At 38.5% G+C, this 22000-nt stretch overlaps 2 protein-coding genes across 3 annotated transcripts in view; one reads left to right on the top strand and one right to left on the bottom strand.

Moving 5' to 3' along the window:
- Positions 1 to 22000, top strand: part of fgfrl1a (fibroblast growth factor receptor like 1a) — a 136259-nt gene that overhangs the window by 112441 nt on the left and 1818 nt on the right. The window lies entirely within an intron of this gene.
- The window catches only part of LOC140317808 (C-terminal-binding protein 1), a 34175-nt gene continuing 30294 nt past the window's right edge, over positions 18120 to 22000 (bottom strand). For both annotated transcript variants that reach the window (XM_072395315.1, XM_072395314.1), the window contains exons 7-11: positions 21682 to 21771; positions 21076 to 21206; positions 20829 to 20956; positions 20417 to 20531; positions 18120 to 18983 (exon numbers count right to left, since the gene is read on the bottom strand). In XM_072395315.1, the coding sequence (XP_072251416.1) occupies positions 18788 to 18983; positions 20417 to 20531; positions 20829 to 20956; positions 21076 to 21206; positions 21682 to 21771 (660 nt within the window). In that variant the 3' untranslated portion in view covers positions 18120 to 18787. The remainder of the gene's footprint in view (positions 18984 to 20416; positions 20532 to 20828; positions 20957 to 21075; positions 21207 to 21681; positions 21772 to 22000) is intronic.

Genomic DNA, 22000 nt, shown 5'->3' with positions numbered 1-22000 from the left:
TTTGCATCTTGGTAGGCAGAAACCAATGAGCTAAATCTTTTCTTCCAGAGCCAGTATATTTTGGGCGTATCTGTTTATAACAGGTCTGATAGGCTCATCGGCATTTCTCAAAATAAACTTAACTGGACTCACTGTGATACGCTGCCACAGGTGGATGATTTAATAAAAAGTATTATAAAGTGGTGGTTTCAATCAAAAGTATTTAGAGTTACTAAATTGAGACACCAATGAATATTTGAACAGTAAAATAGTTCTGGTTTTCAGAAAAGAATCTGCTTCATGTCTCCACACGTGAGGTTTTTTTTATGGGAAGTGTACTTCCATGCCTCTGACCCAGTTTCTCAAATAGACTATATGGCTGGTCTGAAAATATTTTTTACTGATTCTGTTGAGCATAACAAAGCTTAGTAACTTGGAAATTAGAGCTTGAGGTTTGTGGCTGGAAAGACACCAATTTACATCCTGGGCAGAGTTAAGAATGAAGAAAAAGATTTTCCACTCCCAAAGCAACTGAAGCATTTTAGCCCTAATTAGACTATTGGAGGAGATCCATGGTCAATATTAGAAGACTGTTCATGCTGGAAAAATCCCAAGTGTAAATTTGTAGAATTATGAAGCAGGTTGTCCCTGAAAACTTACCTTTCCCAGACTCAAATCTGGCATTTGAGCGTAATTGTAATTATATTGTTGTATATATTTGATTTAGGCTGCGCATCACATTGATGTTAGTGTCATGGAAACCAAACACCTCTTCTGTTTGGGCTGCAGATGCGGTGGGTACTTTTAAAGTCAATGTTGTGATCTTTGACGTTTAAAATCATGGGATGGTTTGATCTTCCTTATAAAGACTTTGCAAACATTTTCACAAAGACTTCCCATCCTTGTTATACGAACATGAAATGTTTTCTTTTGCAAACAACTCAAATGGGCATCAGATAAAGAAGGTGGTTATAATGTTGAAGGTGTTTTTGTAGATACAGACTCATGTTTAGGGATTTATTTGTTGGCGAGTCAGGCATGCAACCTGTTTTTCTGCCGATCAGGTAGGTAACTATCCTGCAACATAATCAGAAACACATGGAGTCTTTTTCAACATCTCCCCTCCTCTGGTATTCGAAAACAGCTCTGCCCAGACAAACAGGCACTCTTTGCTGGACCAAAACACTGTCAGACATCATCCAGGCTTGGCCCATAAACTTCCCTGCTGGATACACACCATTATATCTGTGCCTCAGTGTCAAAACAAACCCCAAACAGCCGTAAAGTTTATTATACTTACATAACCACAACAAAGAGAAAGCTAATGTACAGTAGGCGGAAAATGTGTTTTAGAAAATATTAAAACAAAAATTAAATGCGAAATTTAAACAGAATTTTTCCTGTGTTAAAGAAGTCTCATGAGAAAATGTTTGGATTCATGCAGCAGGTCCAAATATTTTCCTTTTTTTTCTTTTATTCAAAGGAGTTTGCGTTACCATCTTTTTATGGAGGTCATTTTTAAACATAGGTGGAAATCTTTTGGGCAGAGACGGGTACAGGGATGAACATTTTGATACAATGCTGCCACTATTTAATCCTTTAATCATCTTTAATTTAACATGACTAAATGTCTTCATCTGCAGCAGCTGCTGCAGCTGCAGAAACCAGCAGCTGTGTGAATCAGACTGGATGGGATGAAACTGCGAATAGCTGACTGACTGCAGATTTTAATCTGACCTCACAATCCACCTGTTAATAATATGATGGATCTCAGTTGTCTTGCATCGTCAAGTTCCTATAGCACTACATATAGATACATTTTTAAAAATTACAAGCAGTTTGATCAACCTGAAATCCTCTTTATGTTTAGTCCTTTCCAAAATCAGACAACTGTTTTTAATATGAAAAGCTGCATCTTGTCGAGTATTAGTGTCCGAGTGGTCCACCTCACTATTGAGCATGCTTTATTAATCACATGTAGTAGTTACTCAGAGTCACAGAGCCTTTCACTTGTGGTCTTAGTTTGACCGATTCAGAGAAAGCTGTTTGTTTAAAGTGAAGTTTTTGATTAGGGTTTGAGTTTTCATTAGAGTCTTTACTGCAGCTCCAAGGTTTACAACAGCTGATAAAACCTGTGGTTCTCCACCACAGAATAAGTTCAAAGATCCTTAGCTATGAAAATAACCAAACATTTCTGTTGATCTCCTTCCCTCTTCACAGTTGGAGGTCAAAGTTGGCAAAATTCATTAACTTTTTTCTTGGATAGTCAGGCTGGCTGTCTTCCTTGAGGTTGCAAACTCAGTCTTCTCAGTCTGAAAACTGTCAATCTGCTTTCCTCATATAAGTTGTGTTGCCAAAGTACTTCATTTTTGTGAGGCAGATTTTGTAAACTGTGTGCATCTTCTCTAGTTTGTGCTTTCAAGAGAGTCTACTGTGATTTTCCTCCTCTCACTGTTGAGCCCTGACATCCTCAGTCACACAACCCTTCAGAGTACATTTTAAATACTGTCGAAGGAACATTACATTACACCTCTTCTGCTCTCTTTTACGTTTTACAGGAGTTGAATGTAACTCGACAAAGCAACTCTGTCGTTCCGCTGAGGCTGGAAAATTGCTGTTTGACTTCCATTTACTTTATTTTGGGTAAGCTGCAAACTCTAATGTATTATTTCACAGAACTGATGCAGAGTTGTTGATGTCTGCATCTTCACGAATCTTGGAATCAAGAAAGTTTCTCACATCAGTGACAGATGTGTTTTGGACTGCAACAGCATGACGCATTAACTGTCTGTACAGAGACCAACAAGCAGATGTAGGGTTCTGAATCAAACTTATACTGCTCCCACACTGTCCCACCCCAGCTTTTCCCAAGTTTTATCCTACACTTTCTGAAATTCGTGCCCTTTGTTATTTATGTATGTATTTATTGAATCACTTATCGGGTTCTACACCATGCTCGGAGGTGGATACTTTTTGGCTGTAGAGTGTCCATTATTTCAGTGCAAGGGCTTGAACTTGTTCAAAGGGAAAATGTGGCATTCTGCATCAATGCACTGGCCCAGTCTGAATCATTAATATCAGCTGGCTGCAGACACATAGACTTTAGCAAGAAATTTTAAAAGAATGAATGTCTCATTTACAAAACTGAGTGTTGCCCTTCTTCCGCGCCTTCGTTTCTGAACACCACATGATGGTGAGCTCAGAAGCAGGGAAAGGTAAATTGCTCTTCTGACCTTACTTATAATTTGTTTGAGCACTTAGCTCCTGGTTAGTTTGCTACAGAAATCACCTCGTAACATTAATCTGCAGCTGTACACAATCTGTTATATACAGTGCAATTCTTGATTAATATTTCAGGACCGTGATACAGCTGGATAACTAGCTAGACCTGTTTCTAATCACCCTCCCAGATTATTTTTACTGTTACCTCTGTAATTATAAAATATCAGTGACTGTTCCCGCTATTAGTCAATCCCCCCAGGTTTTACCAGGAAATTCAAGTTGAACCCTTCAGAAAACTTTGAGATTTTGATTAAAAAAACACACGCAAGTAAATAAATGCCCTCAACTACTTTTTTTTTTTTTTTGCCAAGTGTCGACTTTTTTTTGCCAAGTGTGTCCATAACTAGGATTTAATGGACTGTGTTGTTTTTTAATTCCTGATAACACACATCCTGTTGGGCATCATTCCTTACTTCTAATAATAACTCATACACTATTTCATTTTTTAAAAGAGTTTAAGTGCATATACTTTTAAAATGTAAAAAAAAGCTAACCAAATTACATGTTATGTTAACATGCTTACAGTAAGCAATGAACAGACTTAATATCTGTACTACCCTGTAGATAATCAGAACATGTTTCTTTCCTGCTGTTTTAATAGTTTTACAACATAGTCTAAGAAATGTCCCTGTTCCTTGTTCATAAATTCTAGTTATGTAATCAAATGCTTACAGCTCCAGCAAACTGATGGCTTTCTTTGAATGCAATATGGTTAAACAATCACGGTATGTATGTACTGTACACAGAAGTCTGAGAGTTTACCTCTACATGAAGATTTAAGGCTGGTTTGAGGATTGAGGCTAATTATTAACATCAAGTCCTGAACAAATCTGTAATGCAAAAGGTTCGTAGTGCTGAGTGGCTAACTAAGGGACTAAATAAGGTGTTTTTAAAAAAGTTAATGTTTTATTGCCCATTCATCCATTTTCTATACCCGCTTAATCCGTCAGTTGGGGGGTGCTGGAGCCTATCCCAGAGGTCATCAGGCAAGAGGCGGGGTACACCCTGGACAGGTTACCAGTCATGTCATGATACTGTGAATTTTTGCAATGTTTGCTCTTTGAGCTATTAAAGCTAGACCAGAGACTAGAGATGATTAACGAGAGTAGAAATGATTCATGTGAGATTCAGTCAAGTTGTGATGTTAGTGATCAGACTGAGTCACTGAGCAGGTCTAGATGACATTCGAAAAAATAAAAATTTTGTGTTAATCAAACTAAAACCGGCATTGCATTGTAACGCAATGAGTTGCATCACTAATGCATGTTTACATTCACAGTTTGTGCCCTGGAACTGGCCTGCATGTTTCACAGTTTCTGTCTGAGTTATTTACCCAGATAGAGCAGAAAATGCAGAAGAAGAAGCGGGTAATAACAGAGAATGACCACAAGAACTATTGTGCATCTAATTTGTAGAAATAAAAAAGAGTACAGTGAGGAAAAAAATGTACAGAGCTGTAAAGCAGTTGTTTTGGTCTGTGATATAATAGATCATCCGCAAAAAAGAGCAATATGGACAAGCTAAAAGCCAGCATTATGCCACTTTTTGTGGCATAAGTCGGGTGGTTTGGTCAAAGGTTTGGGTACTTCCCTACCCCCTCTATCTCTGCACTTTATCTTTCTGCACTTCCCTCTATGCCTGCACTCTATCTCTACTCTGTCAGACTAGAGAGTTCCTTCTATGTAGTTTATTGTTAGCTTTTTATATAGCTTGTTATATCTTCATTTGTAAGTCGCTTTGGTTAAAAGCGTCTGCTAAATGCATAAACATAAACATAATAAACTGATTCCCCTCGTGTGCTTGTGTACTCAGGGGTCTGGACAAAGTTACCTGCACTTCCATGGATGAATAGAGCTAATAGCAATAAAATGAGTAAGATTTTTTCACAGTAAACAAATAAAGAATTATTGCATCTTACAAAAAAATATAATAAAACATGCAGATATGTAGTTCCAATTTTACCAGATAAACTACTTCTAAACACCAGTAGTTACAAGTTTTATTAAGTCAGTCAGCGTTTCTGCAGTGTATTTTGTACTTACCTTCCAACGGCATCACTTTTCAATTTTTAAAACACATGCTTCATACGACAACACGCATTATGTGTAAGTATAACACCAGTTCTGACAGGATTTTGGAAAAGGCTCACTGGTCTGTGAGGATGCGCCCGCACAGAGTGATGGTAGATCACTCTGTTTTTCCATCCTATAGTAGGATGAAAAGTTATTAGGCTGTCACGTGGTCATGTACCTGCATTGTAAAACCATCAGAGGTTACCGGTGAAAGCTTTTGCAGATCTTACCTTCTATTTACTTATAGAACACTAGCCTGAGACACAGCGGTTCGCTGTCAACATCAGTGATCAAACTGGTTGGTCAAACACAGTCATCACGCGTGGCTCTGTTATATAACATTATTTTTATGATTTTTATTTGTTCATCTAACTATTATGTAAAACATATTATTACACACAGCAAGTTTTTGACCAAACCCTGCTCATGAACAACTTATACACTCTTTAACCACATTTTTTCAACACTGTATTATTTTACAGTGATTCTGGCAGACATTAAATTATTCAACGAGTTTAAATGTAATTTTTCCACATATAAAAAAGACTGACATATGTGACAAAGATATTGCTAGTTGAATATGGCCATTCATAAGCTGAAATCTTTCAACAGAATTGGGTAGTGGAGCATGAAGTCTACTCACTTTTGTTGTATCTGAAAGTAGAACACAAAGAAAAATTATATCAGGCCATTCAGATAAACCGTGATAGCTACCAGTTTTTGTTCAGTAACAGCAAGAGAAACCCTGTAAGAATAACATCTCTCTTACAATGTTGTTTGTCTTTTGAAAAGGGTGAAAGGTTGAGACAGAACTTAAGTGGTAAGATTCCTCAGGATGACTCAGACTATTTTCAAAGCAGGTTTAAAACTATTTTCATTTACAAGTGTCCTAAGTTCTTTTGGAAACAGGGTTGTCACAGTGATTGAAAATACACCCTTTTGCTTTTTCAAACTTACCTCACCCATTGGCAGATTGTGCTTTTTAGCAAAATAAGATTTTAGGACTCAACACTACCCAAAATTACTTGTCAAGACAGATAGCTTTTGCAGTGCAAGAGAAAGAGAAAACCAATGCTGATTTCCAATGCTGATTGTTTTTTTTTTATTCAACGGGAGGTTTTAAATTATTTCTGCAGACATAAAGGTCACATCCCTCCCTCAGCTTGTTGGGGGATGATGTCAGCTTTATAATGTGGTGCAAAAGTGAAAATGAAGCAAAAAATAGAAGTGAATATCGCAGTTTTTCCACACAACCGATGAGTTGCATAACAGCTCTTGGACAGCGATGTCCTAAATCCCCTGGTGCCTTATGAAACTTGGATATTTAATTGTGTAAAATCAAACCCACATCGACATGCTGTAATGATATTGTGCAAAGTGCTAGGTCTGCAGAACAATGGATGTCGCTGACTTTTCAAGCACACACAGTGAAAGGAATGGCCCTATGAATATAGAAGAGGATGAATAAAAATGCAAGAGCACATTCAGAAGCCTGTATTTAAGATTTAGGTTGATATTAGACCAGATGTCTGCAGAAATAGGGATTTATTGACTTTCTGCTTTTGTTATTTTGTGTCAAAGTGCTTTGCAGAAAGCAACGGAATATTCACACAAACTTGTGCAGAAGAAGACACACAAAAGGCAAAACACAAAACAAATACGCGCACACACCAAAATTATTGCCAGATCACTTTTACCTTTACCCAAACTCAATTACCTTCTTAGTTTTCAAAAAGTTAAGTGTTCCTCTGTGTTCAGAGAATAACAGCTGCTTCACTGACCAGACATCCTATGATTTTTAAGAACACAGATATGGTGAATGCTGAAAAACGATCAGGTTTTTTTACCGAGTTGACCCAATGCACCCAGGTGAAACCTCCGATCCTTCACTCAAGTTACCCAATAAAAAGCCACATGCCATTGGATTTGAAAAGTTGGAGGATCTCTGAGCCTTGAAACACATCATACATGAAATGCTACAAAGCATGTGCAGTGCAATATTATCATTAAATCCTTATTTTGTTGTATTTTACACTGATCAACTGACACAGCTGTGACCTTTATTACCACTCTCTATATCTCCCTGTGTTTATCATGCTAATGGTTAGTCCACAATCGTCATACTATTATTCCATATATGATTACAATAATGATTCATTCAGATAATTAAAACAATATTATATGTAATGTCCTGTACAAATACCGCAGACAAGAATTTGAATTGGCAAATTATTGTAAGAAAAAAAAATTTCAGTATGTGTCAGGAATTAATTATAAAGATAAAACTGTATTATTATGTTTTAGGACATTGCTGTCACACTATAATCTCTTTCTTCCTACCATTTGCCATTTGCTTCCTGTGACGTCTTGAAAGTGTAACAAAATCTGTACTTTGTTTTCATAGGTGTGAGTAGTTACTGCACAATATTCTGTTTTAATGGCTTTGCCAGCCAATGTCTCTCAGATTTCTGTTTTAATTTAATAATGATGATGTATGGGAAATTTTAGTGGGGGGGTAGCCTTACTCAACTGTCTCTTTTTTCTTTAATTGTGTTAGCTAAGCTGGAAAGATAATGGGGACCAAGAAATTTTACACCACCACGATCTCTAAACCTCAGCTATTCGCTAAAATATGTTTAATTTTGGTTTGTATCTGGATCCGAGATATCTAACTGTTGATTTCGTAGAAACCGCTTCTTCATTAGACTTTATCTGAACGTGAAACAGCAATTACAAAGACTAATTTAGATCTCTTTCCAAGAGCTTCTGTCATCTGTACAATGAGAAACTCTTTCAAAGAATCTTGAAGTGTAATGACAACATATATTCCTCATAGTCTGTTTAAATAAACTTGATATGTTTTGTTATTCATACACACACTTGGAAACACTGTGTACATTATCACATTTCAGTGGGGTACTTACCGTCTCATTTTATGAACAGTATCTTTTCCAGCATCACTACATTAGTCTGTAAGTCTATACTGAGAGCATGACTTCTAACTTTGAATAACTCTGACCAAATCCAGAGTGTGTTCAAATATATGTCCTTACTTTGGTTTTTAAAATAGCATCTCTTTCATTGGATTGATTGTATTAATATTGGGGTATAATAACTAGCCAGAAGTCTAACCCATATGGAAAGGTAGAGGAAACCATCCGTCTGGAGTATCTGCAATAAAAGCAGAACTTTATTATCAGCTTCACTTTCCAAGAAATTATTTTTCCTTCAAATTGAAACAGTCGTTGTGTTATCATCTGTGACAATAACCTTAAGATTAGTGCTGTTAAGGATTTAAATTTTTGGGGGGATAAATCACATGTTGTTAACTGCGGTTAATTACTAAATTAAATTAAATTTTGCCATCTGTTTAAATACATCCATCCACTTTACATACTCACCTAATCCAGTTAACCTAACAAAGTACCCAGAGAGAACCCAAGCATGCACAGGGAGAACATGCAAACTCAGAATTCAACCCAGGAACCCTCTTGCTGTGAGTGGCAGAGCTAAACACCCCACATCTGCTTAAACTATTATCCAAATAAAAGATTTTTAATGCAAATACAGTCTTTTTATTACAAATGCATGGTTAGCCTCTTCCTTTAAGTGGTTGTATTTTGGGTAACCTGGTCATAAAGTAGTTGTTTGTTTGGTGAGACTAAACAGCAGTTCAACTGAGAATGTATGCAGGCAGATTATTATACAATTAGGGATTAAGTTCTAGATGAGCCCAGATTTCTGCATGACCTAATACTTATTGTATTACCAAAGGCTTTCAAACAGCAAAGCTTGCAAAGCTACATAATAGACCCACAGTTCAATTTGGCAACGAACATCATAACCCCATTCAGAGTGGATGAGAAGCAGCCCCTTTATTTAAGATGATATTTATTCTTAATGTAACTGTGTTGAATAATGTACAGTATGGATAGTCATCTGCATTGGCCTTTACTCTTTAGACTATGTGAAGGAGACAAACAGCTTCCTGGATCAACATTTGGAAAAATGGTTGTCATTGAACTGTGACTCAGTGAAGAACTGCCACATGATCGAGATTTATTCTTTACTTATTCCTAAAAGAAAGCTGAAGGGAACTCCTTATTTGTTTAAACACAATACTGGGGACTTCTGCAAATGCCTAAATGTTTCTTGGAAACTTTCTGGTTTGGGATTAACATCATGGCTAGTGTGGTTTTCACTTTGGAAAGACCACAAAAGATTTAATATAAACAGACTCTTTTGAGGTGTGGGTTGAGTTGCAAATAAGAAAAATGAGTATCCAAAATGTTATAAAACCTCAAGATCTGAGGCAAGGTGGTTGCTATTAGACGTAGCTTAAATGCATGTTGCAACAATGTTTTGTGAAAGGTGGAGGTGGATGCTCTCTGTCTTCTGAGACTATGAATCATGTGACTTTTCAGGGTACTCGCAAAAAAGGAATTGTTCTTGAAGTCTGGAAAACAAAAAACTATTTTGTTTGAAACATACTGTCATAGATACTGATTTAAACTTGTTCATTACCGAACATATTTCAGTAATGTTAGCATGGCATTGTTGCATTAGATATTTTTAATAGAGAGCAAAATGAGAAATGAAATGTCCTTGGATTTTTATTGTTGTTGAATGCTATGTATCAGTGTAATTCGCAGTCCACGATAGATTGAAGACGTTTCAACAGCTCCAATTTTAATCTGTCAGGTAGTCTGTTATTTCTTTTCTTATAAGGGAAAGTATCTAGATGAGCCCACATATTTTAGGAGACTACACGATATCTACCTGAAGCAGCAGCTTAGTTTGCTTACAATTTTTTCTGTATAGTTGATTGTATTTTTTAAGTAAACAAAAAATACTATTTATGAATTTAAAAAAGCAGCACAGACTTTGAGGCACCAAGAGAATCTTATAGTAATTAACACAGTTTTTTGTGGTTTGTCTTGCCCCTACACATCCTTAGGTGTGTGTGAATGTCGCCCCACCTGTGTGTTTTTTCCATGTGTGCATTTATGTGAACCACATGGCATCTGTCATGTATCAGCTCCTCCCACCCCAGACACATGTGGGTAGTGAAAAAAAAACTCAGAAAACCCCAGAGACTTGGCTGTATAAACTGGGTCACCACCTTCACAGGCTTTCTTGGAAAACACAGATACAACACATTAAGAGAAAATGTGAATACGTGACCAAAAATTTGTAAACGCATGATTGGAAAAAGGTTTTTTTTAAAGTGTAGAAATACAGCTTAAAGAGCATATTTTTCCTTATTTCGTATTATATTTCTCTACTGACTTTTTACTTGTATCACGTATCTTTGCCCTCTCATTTAATTCCAGTGGTTTCTCCAGCAGTGCAACTTTCATCCAGCAGTCTATTTATTTTTCATATAAACCACTGCACAGTGTCTTCCAACATTGTATGGGTCTTACAAAACCCATTAGGCCAAAGATAACAGTCTACTTTAACAGACCCACTTGAGGAATAAGAGCCAGTCCTTTTGCCTTGTTAAAAACCCCAGATATTGAATGAGGCTTTCAGAAGCAAATAACAAACTCCTCTATGTTTGTTATGAAGGCCAGTTAAAAATGGATTTAAGTGCGACAAAATATCAGACATTTTAAGATTACTCAATTTCTTCCTTTCTGACAACAAAATAAGAGTATCCTGCCAAAGCAGCCGATGAAGCTGGCATCTTTCAGGTAGCAGCCGGCATTTACAACCATGTGTCTGGTGTTTATTAACCACCAGACATTTTTCTTGGCAGGGCTGAGCGGCCCGTAAAACTACATGTGGACTCTTTGCAGACTAAAACCTACCACTGAAATAAATGCTAATGGAAATCTTGCATTTAGTGGGGTTCTCGGCTGGATGCTTCACGTTCTCAGTGTTAAGGCAGCCACTGTATTCCATCACATCCATGTTGAATAATAATTTTCTGCCAGGCTTTGTTAGGATTGGGCCCAATCATGGGGAGAGCAGAATAAAAAAGCAGCTGAGAGAAAATGTCAGGGAAGGAAACCACAGAAAGGTGAGATGATATGTGAGAAGAGCTGAGAGAGAAAGAAGAGATGCAAAGATGAAGTGTGAAAATCCACCTTTTTCTTCAAGTCCATCCTTCGCCAGCTAATCTTTCAATAGTGTTGCACAGTCTCACGGGCACACACACTTCTACCTCTGTTATATGCAGTACTTTCTCCAGAGTGTGCAAATTTGTTCCAACAAGGAACTGACCTTTTATATAGGGGTCAAACTGGGGGGCAATCACAGCTGCTTTTTTATTGTATAACACAATGTGACTGAGCTGGTTAAAGATGCTTAAAAGATTCTCAAAAATCTCTTTAATTCATTAAATTAGGCATTTTGTCATGAAATCCACTACACTTACATGCATGTGGGGAGGGGTAGTACACTCTCTTCTAAGGCTTTATCAATCAGGATGTTATAACAAAAGCATTTGGTCCTTAACAGATCCTAAAATGATTGATTATAACTTAGGATGAACAGCTCACCATGTGACACAGTGTACTGTATGATTATTTACTGAAACAAACCTGAAGACACTGCTCCAAAACAAAGGAATAGTGTGTGAAAACCTGGTAGGCCTTCCTGCTTTCATCAGAATTAAGACATTAGGTATCAGCCATGTGCTGTTAATCAAATTAACTTGATTAGTTGATCATCATCAAGTGCGAGCACCTCTATAAGAGCAAACTTTTTGGCAGTTTTCTGCTTTGAAGCATTCAGGTGTGTGTTAACACAATGCCCAGGGTGAAAGACATCAGCAGTAAACTTAGAAAAGCAAGTGATGCTGTCCATGAATCTGAGGAGGGTTATAAAGCCATGGGACTTCCCAGGAGTGGACATATTCAATTCAATTCAAGTTTAGACAATGCTTCGAGAAACTGAAGAAACTAAATCTACAGGCCTCAGTTAGCATGTTAAATGTTAAAGTTCATGACAGTCCAATTTTAAAAAGACTGAACAAGTATGGCTTGTTTGGAAGGGTTGCAGGAGAAAGCCTCTTCTCTCTAAAAAGAACATGGCAGCACAGCTCAGGACAGAACCAAAGTCGAGATGTTTGGCAATAATGCACAGCAGCGCGTCTGAAGAAAACCAGACAGCATAGCAGCACAAACACCTCATACCAACTGTCAAGCACGGTGGTGGAGGGATGATGATTTGGACTTGTTTTGCAGCCACAGGATCTGGGCACCTTGTAGTCATTGAATCCACCATGAACTTGTCCATCCATCAGCTAAAGCCTGGCTGAAAGCGGGTAATCACTAGGACAATGATCCCTAACACAGCAGCAAATCTACAACAGAATGTCAGAATAATAAAAAAAAATCAAGTTGTTTCAATGGCTCAGTTAAAGTCCAGACCTCAACCTGACTGAAATGCCGTGGTGAGAGTTGTGCCTTTAACTGTGGCAGTGTTGGAAAGGGCCAAAATTCCTCCACAATGATGTGAGAGACTGATAACGTCATACAGAAAACTATTGCTTCAGGTTAATGATGTTAAAGGTTATTCTAGTATTAAATCATGTGGTGGTCTTTGTTTTTTATCCACTGATTTTGTCATGACCACACTGTGTTATATGTCAGGTTGTTGTTAATCTGAGGTTGCATTTACCTCATTTTAAGACCTGATAAGGACCAGATGTTTGTTTTCATATGAAAAATGAAAATAGATAAATAAGGAAAATGATGGAAAAAATGGAAGAAATCTCTGGAGGAGCAACAGGGACCCCACTTCCAAGATGAAGACAGACACACAGTAGATGCTATCCAGTTTAAGCACTTGGGAAAGATAAATTTAGTTACGTTTAGGACTGTTTCCATTTATGTGTCATTTCATTTAATCAATGAGGGTTTTGTGCCTTTCAGTTCTTACAGTGTTGTCCAATATCTAAGGATTTAACAAGGAAAAAATCCCACTTTCCCACTTGAACCCTGTAAAGTAGGATAATGCTACAACATGCCTTGCCCAAGGGTAGCTTAATGATAGTTCCTGAAAGAGTGGAGACCGTTAGTCAGTCGTGTATTTTAAGCCCCAAATTTTCCTTGTCTTCAAACAAGCCAGCATCTTACATCTACAAGCTTAGTTAGTATTCACATTGGAAGATGTGAATTAGAACATACTTTGGTTTTGTGAGGTATGTCTAGCTATTGAATTAAATTCTGGTGATGGTCTTGAGGTTTAAGCTTCCACTTATGTCCCGCCGAAAGGTCTCAGCAGCCTCATGAGACCTTCTCTTCCCCTTTGTGCCCTTTAGAAATCCCCATGTTAGCGGAGTTAAACATGCCCTCTGCCTGTTTTTTACACTGCATCTGTTTCCCATCCTGCTTCCTGAGGTTTAGATTTAACCATCCTGAGTTTCCAGCTGCTGGAAAACCTGTTCCAGGGGCTCTAACTCTGAATGGATGAACCAGAGAAGGAGAGCACACAGAGAAAATAAGAGCATTTTGGAGATATTTGAGGGTATGCAAAGACAAAGAGAGGAAGTAGAAGTCTGTCCATGTCCCAAGTGAGCAGTCAGCAAATGTCCGTTCACCATAAGGTTATTGGAATAAAAACATCTATCCCTGCAGTGAAATAACAGACTTGGCCCCTTTCTCTTGAATTTTGAACTTTAAGCTGTTTCTGTTGTTCATTTGTTCCAATTTCTTTATGTGACTTGAGCAAACGGTCATTTTCCTACCACAAAAAAATTAGCTTTTTTCTAATCTAGAATCATTGTATTCAAGTGTCTTCACCACTGCTAATATCAAATAACTAAAACTGTTCTACATTAGAAGAGACCTTTCTGTTTGTGACAGCGTCAAGTAACTATGAAATTCCTTTTTTGCAATTACTTTGATTCTCCTTTATATATTTTAAATTAATTCTGAGCTGACCTCTACAGCACAGAGCTCACTCATGTACAGTGTTAGAAGACGTTTCACATATTTCCATGTTGATACATATTATTACTGGCCTGATGAGATGACTAAACTCCTAACTTTGTTTACTGTGAGTTTTTTTGTGAGACTGCATGCTTCCACAAAAAGATTTAATGGGACACAGATGCACAGTATCATGTTATTACAGTATTACTTAACTAAAATGCTTCATATGTTGCATTAAAAAGGGTTGAAACACATGCAGGTTGCAGGGCCACTACAGACTGTTGGGAGCTGTGCTAGTGACATCTAGTGGAGTCATATAGTAACTTATTTAGAGTTGATTGGGAAGCTGCACTCCACTTATCATATAGCCTCTGTAAAAAAAAAACACTGCATTGTTATTGTTAAAGGGGAACTCTGGTATTTTTAAGAAATACGTTTATCTACTCACCGAGAACAGTTTGGCAAAGGTCGGCATTCTTCGGAAGCTATTTGGATAACTCGCGATCAGCGTATATCCATATAACGGAGTGAACGGGGCAGGGACGATGCAGCCTCTAAATAAGGCATTTTCTGTCTTTATTTCACCAATACTTTAAGAAGAATGAATGAACGAACGCGTACTATTGCTCTGTTAGCACATAGCTACTGTTATGTGGCTACTTGCAGCTATAGGAGAGCTACCGGAGGGAATTCTACACACACCTCTACTAGGACCACTTAATCGACATGCATGGCTGCAGCACAGCTCATTCACTCTGGTAAGAACGTCCATCTTACTCAAAGTCGTCGTTCACATTGTCAAAATCTGATAAACATCCTGCCATGTTGCACAAAACTAGCAGTAGCAAACTCCGTGTGAAGTTAGCCGACTGTGACAGAGCACGGAGTGAATAAACTGTGCTCCAGGGGGGCGTGTGGATGAAGTAGTCCCAGTAGAGTGCCTGTGTAGAAATCCCTCCGTTAGCTCTCCTATAGCCACAATTAGCCACATAACAGCACCTATGAACTAACAGAGCTACAGTATGCGTTTGTTCATTCATTCATTCATTCATCTTAAAGTATTGGTGAAATGAAGACAGATAATGCCTTGTTTAGAGGCTGCATCCTTTTTGCCCCGTACACTCTGTTATATGGATCGCGAGTTATCTAAATAGCTTCTGAGGGACGCCGACTTTCGCCAAACTGTTCTCAGTGAGTAGATAAACATATTTCATGCCAGAAATAAGGTCTAGGTTATACCGGAGTTCCCCTTTAATACCTACTATAAGAGAGGAACCTCAAAACATGTCTGAAAGGCACTTTTTAAGTAAGGAGTACCTAAAAAGTAATTTATTACTTTGTATTTATTACTTACTTTACTATTACTATTACTAATTACTATTACTTTAGTACCTTAGGAGTACCTATTAAAGTAATTTCCCATTTTGGGATGAATAAAGTACTTCTATTCTATTCTATTCTATTCTACAGTCCTAAGCAGTTGCAATGTTAACCTTAGTGGTGTAACCTTAACTGACATTTAAAGCATGTCAAATTCATCTTTTTATACCATTTAGCAACACAAAGAAATTTATCCTTCTGTAACTTTCAGCGACAGTCCTGAAGTTGGCCACAACCAGGCCAAATGTAGCCTTCTTTTATTACTGGCCACTGTATGACCAATACCAGCGTAAAAGTGCAAAACATTGAAAAACCAAAGCAGGTATGAAAAAGTTTTAGTAATCTTCATAATCCATTGTAGTGTTAGTGTCATAGTTCATACACTTTGTGTCCCAATAAGATATATTTGTCAGTAAGAGATATGCTAAGACCCACATTTATTTATTAATTTGAAAGGACTTTATTGCAACTCTTGAGCAGGATTGTGATTTTTCTTTTTTAAACAGAGATATATACGAGGCTGTGTCTTTAAAAGTTCAACTACAAACAGACATTAGAGAAGCAGATGGCACAAACATCACCTTTCCACAGTTTATTTCCTTTTAAAATAATTCATACAAATGCATACAATCACAAACATATCTTTTTTCAGGTTTTTATTATTTGACCAAAAATAATATTTACTGTAGAATATAGAATATGTATACTGTATATTGCTACGCCTACTACTTTACCATAAGGGGGACCAAGGTAGGTAACAGTGGACTGTGTGTTACTACCAGGGATGGAATTTCATGGAGCACCTAAACTTTTTAAAAGCTACACTGTCATTTTCACTTGTGGCACCTGTCGGTTCTGAAGGAGGAATGTTTACAATTTATATCAGGAAGAACAAGCGGAGACTTTTCTGCCCCACGACACCACAGGCATCTAATGAGGAAAGATGAAGGTAAAGTTTAGAAAATAATCTCAGGATTTTTGGGGGGCTTCAGCATGACAGTACCTTCTGTTCTTGGAGCCCCACTCAGAATCTGGCCAGAAAGAACCCATCACTGGCCTCGGCTGTAAAATGCTCGTGAATGGCTGAAGAAATTTCCATCCCTGATTGCCACGCTTTCTACCTCACCAGAAAGAAGACCAGGTAGGCAACAGTTACTGTTTTTACAACTCAGCTACTAGTAGGAGGGGGATCCAGAAAGTACTGTCACTCAGCTGGCCTGCTAACACCTGAACTGGAATCAGTTCTAAATATTCCAGAGAGAAGAAGAGTTTGGGATATCTTACCTGTGAAATGACGACATTAGCATCCTTATATTGGTAGAAATGTAATCAGTTTAAACATAGAATACTGGCTGAGTTTACTACTTTAAGCTTGAGGTCAAGTTCGTGTTGTGATTTTAGGTATCAGTCTTTGTGATAATGCTGTGTGGCGAGTACTGGCTACCACCCCTCCTCCCAGTGCTGCTTTTTTAGACACAGATACAACCAAGTCACATTGACACAGGCAGGCAGAACACCATATGTACACATAGACACAGGCCACAGAGGGTGATTAAATGGTATACTCGGAAAGGACCAGCTTGAAATGTTAAAGGGATACTTGTCTGGAGGAATCAATATGTCCTAATATGCTGTTATGAAATGGTTTTGCTTCTCTGTGTATGTGTGAAAGATGTCTATAGTTTGCTGAAAAGGTAATGCTGTTATTCTCAAAGCATAGTTCCTTTTTTAGGAACATGATCAAACTTACAAGCCATGTGGTCTTTTCAAAAAGTCTGAAACAGTTCATTCAGGGAGAAGTTCAGAAATATAAATTGATTTGAACTAACTTCAGGCACACAACTGTTTTTCATCTGTCAGGAACCAGTAACTTTTCTTCACTGGATCTGTACAATGAATTTAAAAACTTAGATTGGAAAGAAAGTTTTTTTTTTGTAGATCTGTTAGGTGATTAGACATATCCAGTGTGAAGGGCAGCTTAAATAATACTGACTTAGCAGCATGTGGCAGCATAATGATCCTTTGAACTGTTCATGCATCTGCACGATTACTGTGTGTGTGACAGGGGAATAATTGGTTCATCACTAAGAGGACATAATAAAATCCCTTTTCTAAAGGCTGCAACTAACTCTCAGTGCATCATAAATTAAAGTCACTACAAGAGGGTAAGTCGTCCCAGCCAAGCATACCATTTCACTACGCCTCAGAGCCTTTCTTCCCACAATCCCCTCAATTTGGGTCTAACATTTACAGATGTCCCAAGAGCAAAATTGCGTGCTCCCTTAAACGAATCCAGCGAAAGCAAACATGAGAACAACCTTGTCTCTTGTTAAAGTTGTTTTCATAATGTAGTGGGACACAAAAAGGCATGCAGGTAGAAAAACAAAAGCACTAGGTGGCATTAAAATAAATTCTATAAAACAAAATTGTAAAAAAGAAATTTAAAAAAATCAATAAACCAACTGCGGAAAGTTAATTTCCTGAGATGGTGTGCAAAAAGCTGCCTCTTTTTTTTTGGAAGGGGGGGGGGGGGGACTTGCTAATTTGGGGACACATGAGAGGGACAAAGAAAATAGATATTGTATTCTCAAACCAGTTTGGCTACATAGAAGGATCACATTTTTAAAACTGGAATACAAATATCAGTATCCACTTGCTGCAAGTCTAGAAACTGTACACAGACAGGTTACATTCATTGCATAACCTACTAACTTTGCATGTACATCAGACTAAGGGGACAGAAAATAAAGAACAACATGAAACCTGCCCCTCTAACTTTGGACACACTACAGTCTAAGACAGTGGAATTTGATCCAGTATTTTCTTCCCAAATCAACTGATAGTTTTTTGTTTTGTTTTGTTTTTTTTTTTGTTTTTTTTGTTTGTTTGTTTTTACCTCTGGTAGAGAATGTGAAGATCAACTTGCAATCAGCAGATCAGCCTCTGGTTGGGGTAGATAACTACTCTTTTTTTCTTTGATAACAGTTATCCACTTCTCTTCATCATTACCTTCCTCTTCTTTGGAGTGTGACCAGGCTGTTGGGAAGCAATCGCCAAAGAGTTGAGAATCCAGTCTGAACCTGTCTGATAACAGCTTTTCATTTGGAAACTTATCAATATGACACCCGTTGCTGTGTCAATATCCTCCAGTCACCAGACAACACGCGTATGATTGAGTGTGCAAGAGGGCTACAGTTGCTCGTTTGGGTGCTGCTCTCTGTCGCCCTCTGGTGGCTTCACTGTATTTTGTCCGGGAGACGGTGCATGAGGAGGATGTACGACTGCGGGCGGGAGGGTGTGCGCCATCGGCACGGCGCTTGGCACAATGCCCTCAACTGGCGGAGGGAGGCCACCAGCTGGTAAGCTCACCACTCCTTGGGGATACCTTAACAAGAGAGACTGATTAAAGAACGGATGCAACAGAGTCATCCAGAATGCAGCATCTCCACATTCACTCACTACTGATATATTCCAGAACCAGAGCTGGTCCAGATTGTCCAGAACTACAAGGTGTCAGTGCTCAAACACATGGCCAAATAAAACAGGACCGAACACAACATCCACTGAGTAAGATTTACAACTTGAAGGGTAGGGACCGGACCAAGGCACATCTTAGCACAGTATTTTACAGACAGTGACTCTTGGTGGAGCAGATGTTTGTGCCTCCGGCTCAATCACTAACGCACAGGGGTGCCATTTAAAGTCGGACACCTGTAGGGTGGAGGAAAGGGCTGCTGTCATTAAAGATGGAGTTTATTAAACCTTTGCCAGTTGATAATACCCTGAGATTTAACTCCTAAACCCGTTCTTCAAGATGGGTTCTTCTAGCAGTGCAACTGGAAGACCTCTGCAGAATTATTCATGAAGGCCATGATACTGATATTGAACAATGCTTGATCATATAAATTTGATGCAAAAGCCCTTTGAGGTATCAGAGTAATAACCCAGCCCCCTTTCTTATCTGACTTAAGTCCCACTGACAGCTTGTGAGCTCTTCTTCTGAGATTTTACAGTGAAGGAGGACAATGCACCTCTTCAAACAGCATTTAGGAGGCTGTGGTTGCTGCTTCTGTGGAAGTTAATTGTGACCTTATCAGAAACTGACAGACTCCATGGCAGTCATTTAAAAAACAATGGGTTACATTGGTCTGTGACTCATTTTTAAAGGGCAAAAAGGCTTTTCAGTTGTGGTTCTGTGTGTGTGGCACATTTGTTAAAAATGAGGAACAAATAAGTGAGCTGAAGAGTTGATAAATCATTGTATTCACCCCAGAAAAGTTTATTTGTTCATCGTTCAGGTCTAATGTTCAGTGAGTTGATCCGATGCATTTGTTCTAGGAAAAAAACATCCTGGGGTACAATTTGCGTCATATTTGTGAATGCAGTGTAAGGTTAAAATAGAGACCCAATTTTATTAAAGATCCAAAAACTGTTTTCCCCCACGGGTGTGGTGTTGTTTGGGCAGGAATTAGAAGTTGTGAACCTCTGAACTGTGTTGGTTTAATCTCTGCAAACACTCCCAAATCATTCCTCAGCAGCCAGTGTGTTGTGTTTGGTATGTTACTTGTTGTCATTGCCCAATTGAATTCCTATGTCTACCCATCAGTTTAATTATAGACATGCTTCCTCTCTTAAGTGTAGTTGGTGCTGTCATCGCATATCTAACAGACTGTAAATCCAAGAGGTGGCGACATGCTCTGACAACTTTGTTGTAAAAACAAACACAAGCACATTCTGTCTTTTGTAGTTCTGATGAGAATTTGTGGATTAATTTAAATTGATAAGACTCCCTCTGCAGGTCACTGATTGGGATGTCACCTGTATGCCCCGTTAAGCTCAGGGTGGACTGCTGCAGGGTCAACTCCTGTCCAGTGGTTGTTCTGGGTGAGGAACTCTTTATTCACACAGTTCTTCAGACTGTCTGGGATACGACCTAAAAAACAGAGAGACGTAGCTCAAGAACAAGCAAGACCACAGTTGGCGTCTAAGGGCTACATGACAGAGCATGCGTCAAACTGACCCACTTTTAACAAAAGTTGGACATGATTAAAAAATGTCATTAGAGATAGAGCTTCTAAGGAGAAATACTCAGTTATACTGTTATACTCAGGGTTATACTGCAGTTATACTCGACTGCAGCAGGACCTAAAAATGTCCTTTTTTGACATGGGTTTACATTTTCCAGTATTTTTCAGTCAATACATGTGTTTCCATGGCTGTGTGTACCAACCTGTCACAGCCCTTCGGATCTCCCTGGCTGCCTCCTCTCTCATCTCCAGGGATGCCTGCTCACTGTACCAGGCAGCATGTGGTGTGCAGATCAGATTAGGGGCATCCTTCAGCGGACCCTGACTGAAACTGGTACAAGCACAGCACAGTCAGTGCGAGCTGAAGTGAATGATTTCAAACGTCACAGAATTATATATTCACACTTTTAGAGCTATAAAGCAGCATGTCTAAAAGACTGAATGTGTTACCTGAAAGGCTCTGTCTCATGGACATCCAGAGCAGCACCGCGTATCCTCCCCTCCTTCAGGGCCTGAGCCAGGGCCTTCTCATCCACCAGACCCCCCCTGGCTGTGTTCACCAGGAACGCCCCCTGACGCATCTTTAACACATACAAAGAGTCACTGATATACCACACAGTTAAAACTGTTCACATTTATGACTGATGGAACTTGGTCAAAGGAGATTTAAAGCCATAGTGATTACAAATATCTAACTTAACTTGAGGATCAAATTATGTTTCAAGGACAAAAATTCCAAGGGAAACCTGAGAATGGCAACAACTGTTTGATATATTTTATTGAACCACATAATGCTCAAATTTCCTTCCTCCAGCAAGGTCATAGGAGTTTAAGAGCTAAAATGCTTTGGGGTAAAGAAGAGCTGACATCGACAGATATTCCTTCATTATATATTATCATGTGCAAGTCCACAACCTCATTAATCTATGTCAGTGATGGGCTTCCCTTGTTATCCGCCTTTTTAATATTTATAGCTCCGGGATGTGGTATTTGATGTGCGGATAAATAAATCATTTAAGTGTGCGTGTGTGTTTGTGCACGGCCGTCTCAGTGCACCTGTTTGATAGTGAAGTCGTTGATCAGGTGGTGGTTGTGTTCATTGAGGCTGCAGTGGAGAGAGACGCAGTCGGAGTGGAAGAGCAGATCCTGAGCAGGAAAAGATACAGAGGTGCCCATAAATCAAAGTTGTCTTTTATCACTTGTTGCTGCTGGTCATTTCTCAGAGAGACGAGGTATTTGAAGGATCTGTTTTACTTTTAGTGTAGTTTTGAATCCATTCTTTGTCATTTCATACAGGCTGTAGGATTTACGTCTTTTTTTCTGTTAATAGATGAGGAGAACATGATCTCTTGTGCTTATTCACTGTCGTTACCTG

The sequence above is a fragment of the Leuresthes tenuis genome, unplaced genomic scaffold (assembly GCF_036924035.1).
Source record: "Leuresthes tenuis unplaced genomic scaffold, fLeuTen1.0.hap1 SCAF_11, whole genome shotgun sequence".
Lineage (NCBI taxonomy): Eukaryota > Metazoa > Chordata > Actinopteri > Atheriniformes > Atherinopsidae > Leuresthes > Leuresthes tenuis.
Note: the sequence above shows the minus strand (reverse complement) of the source record. Positions and strands in the feature narration are given on the sequence as shown.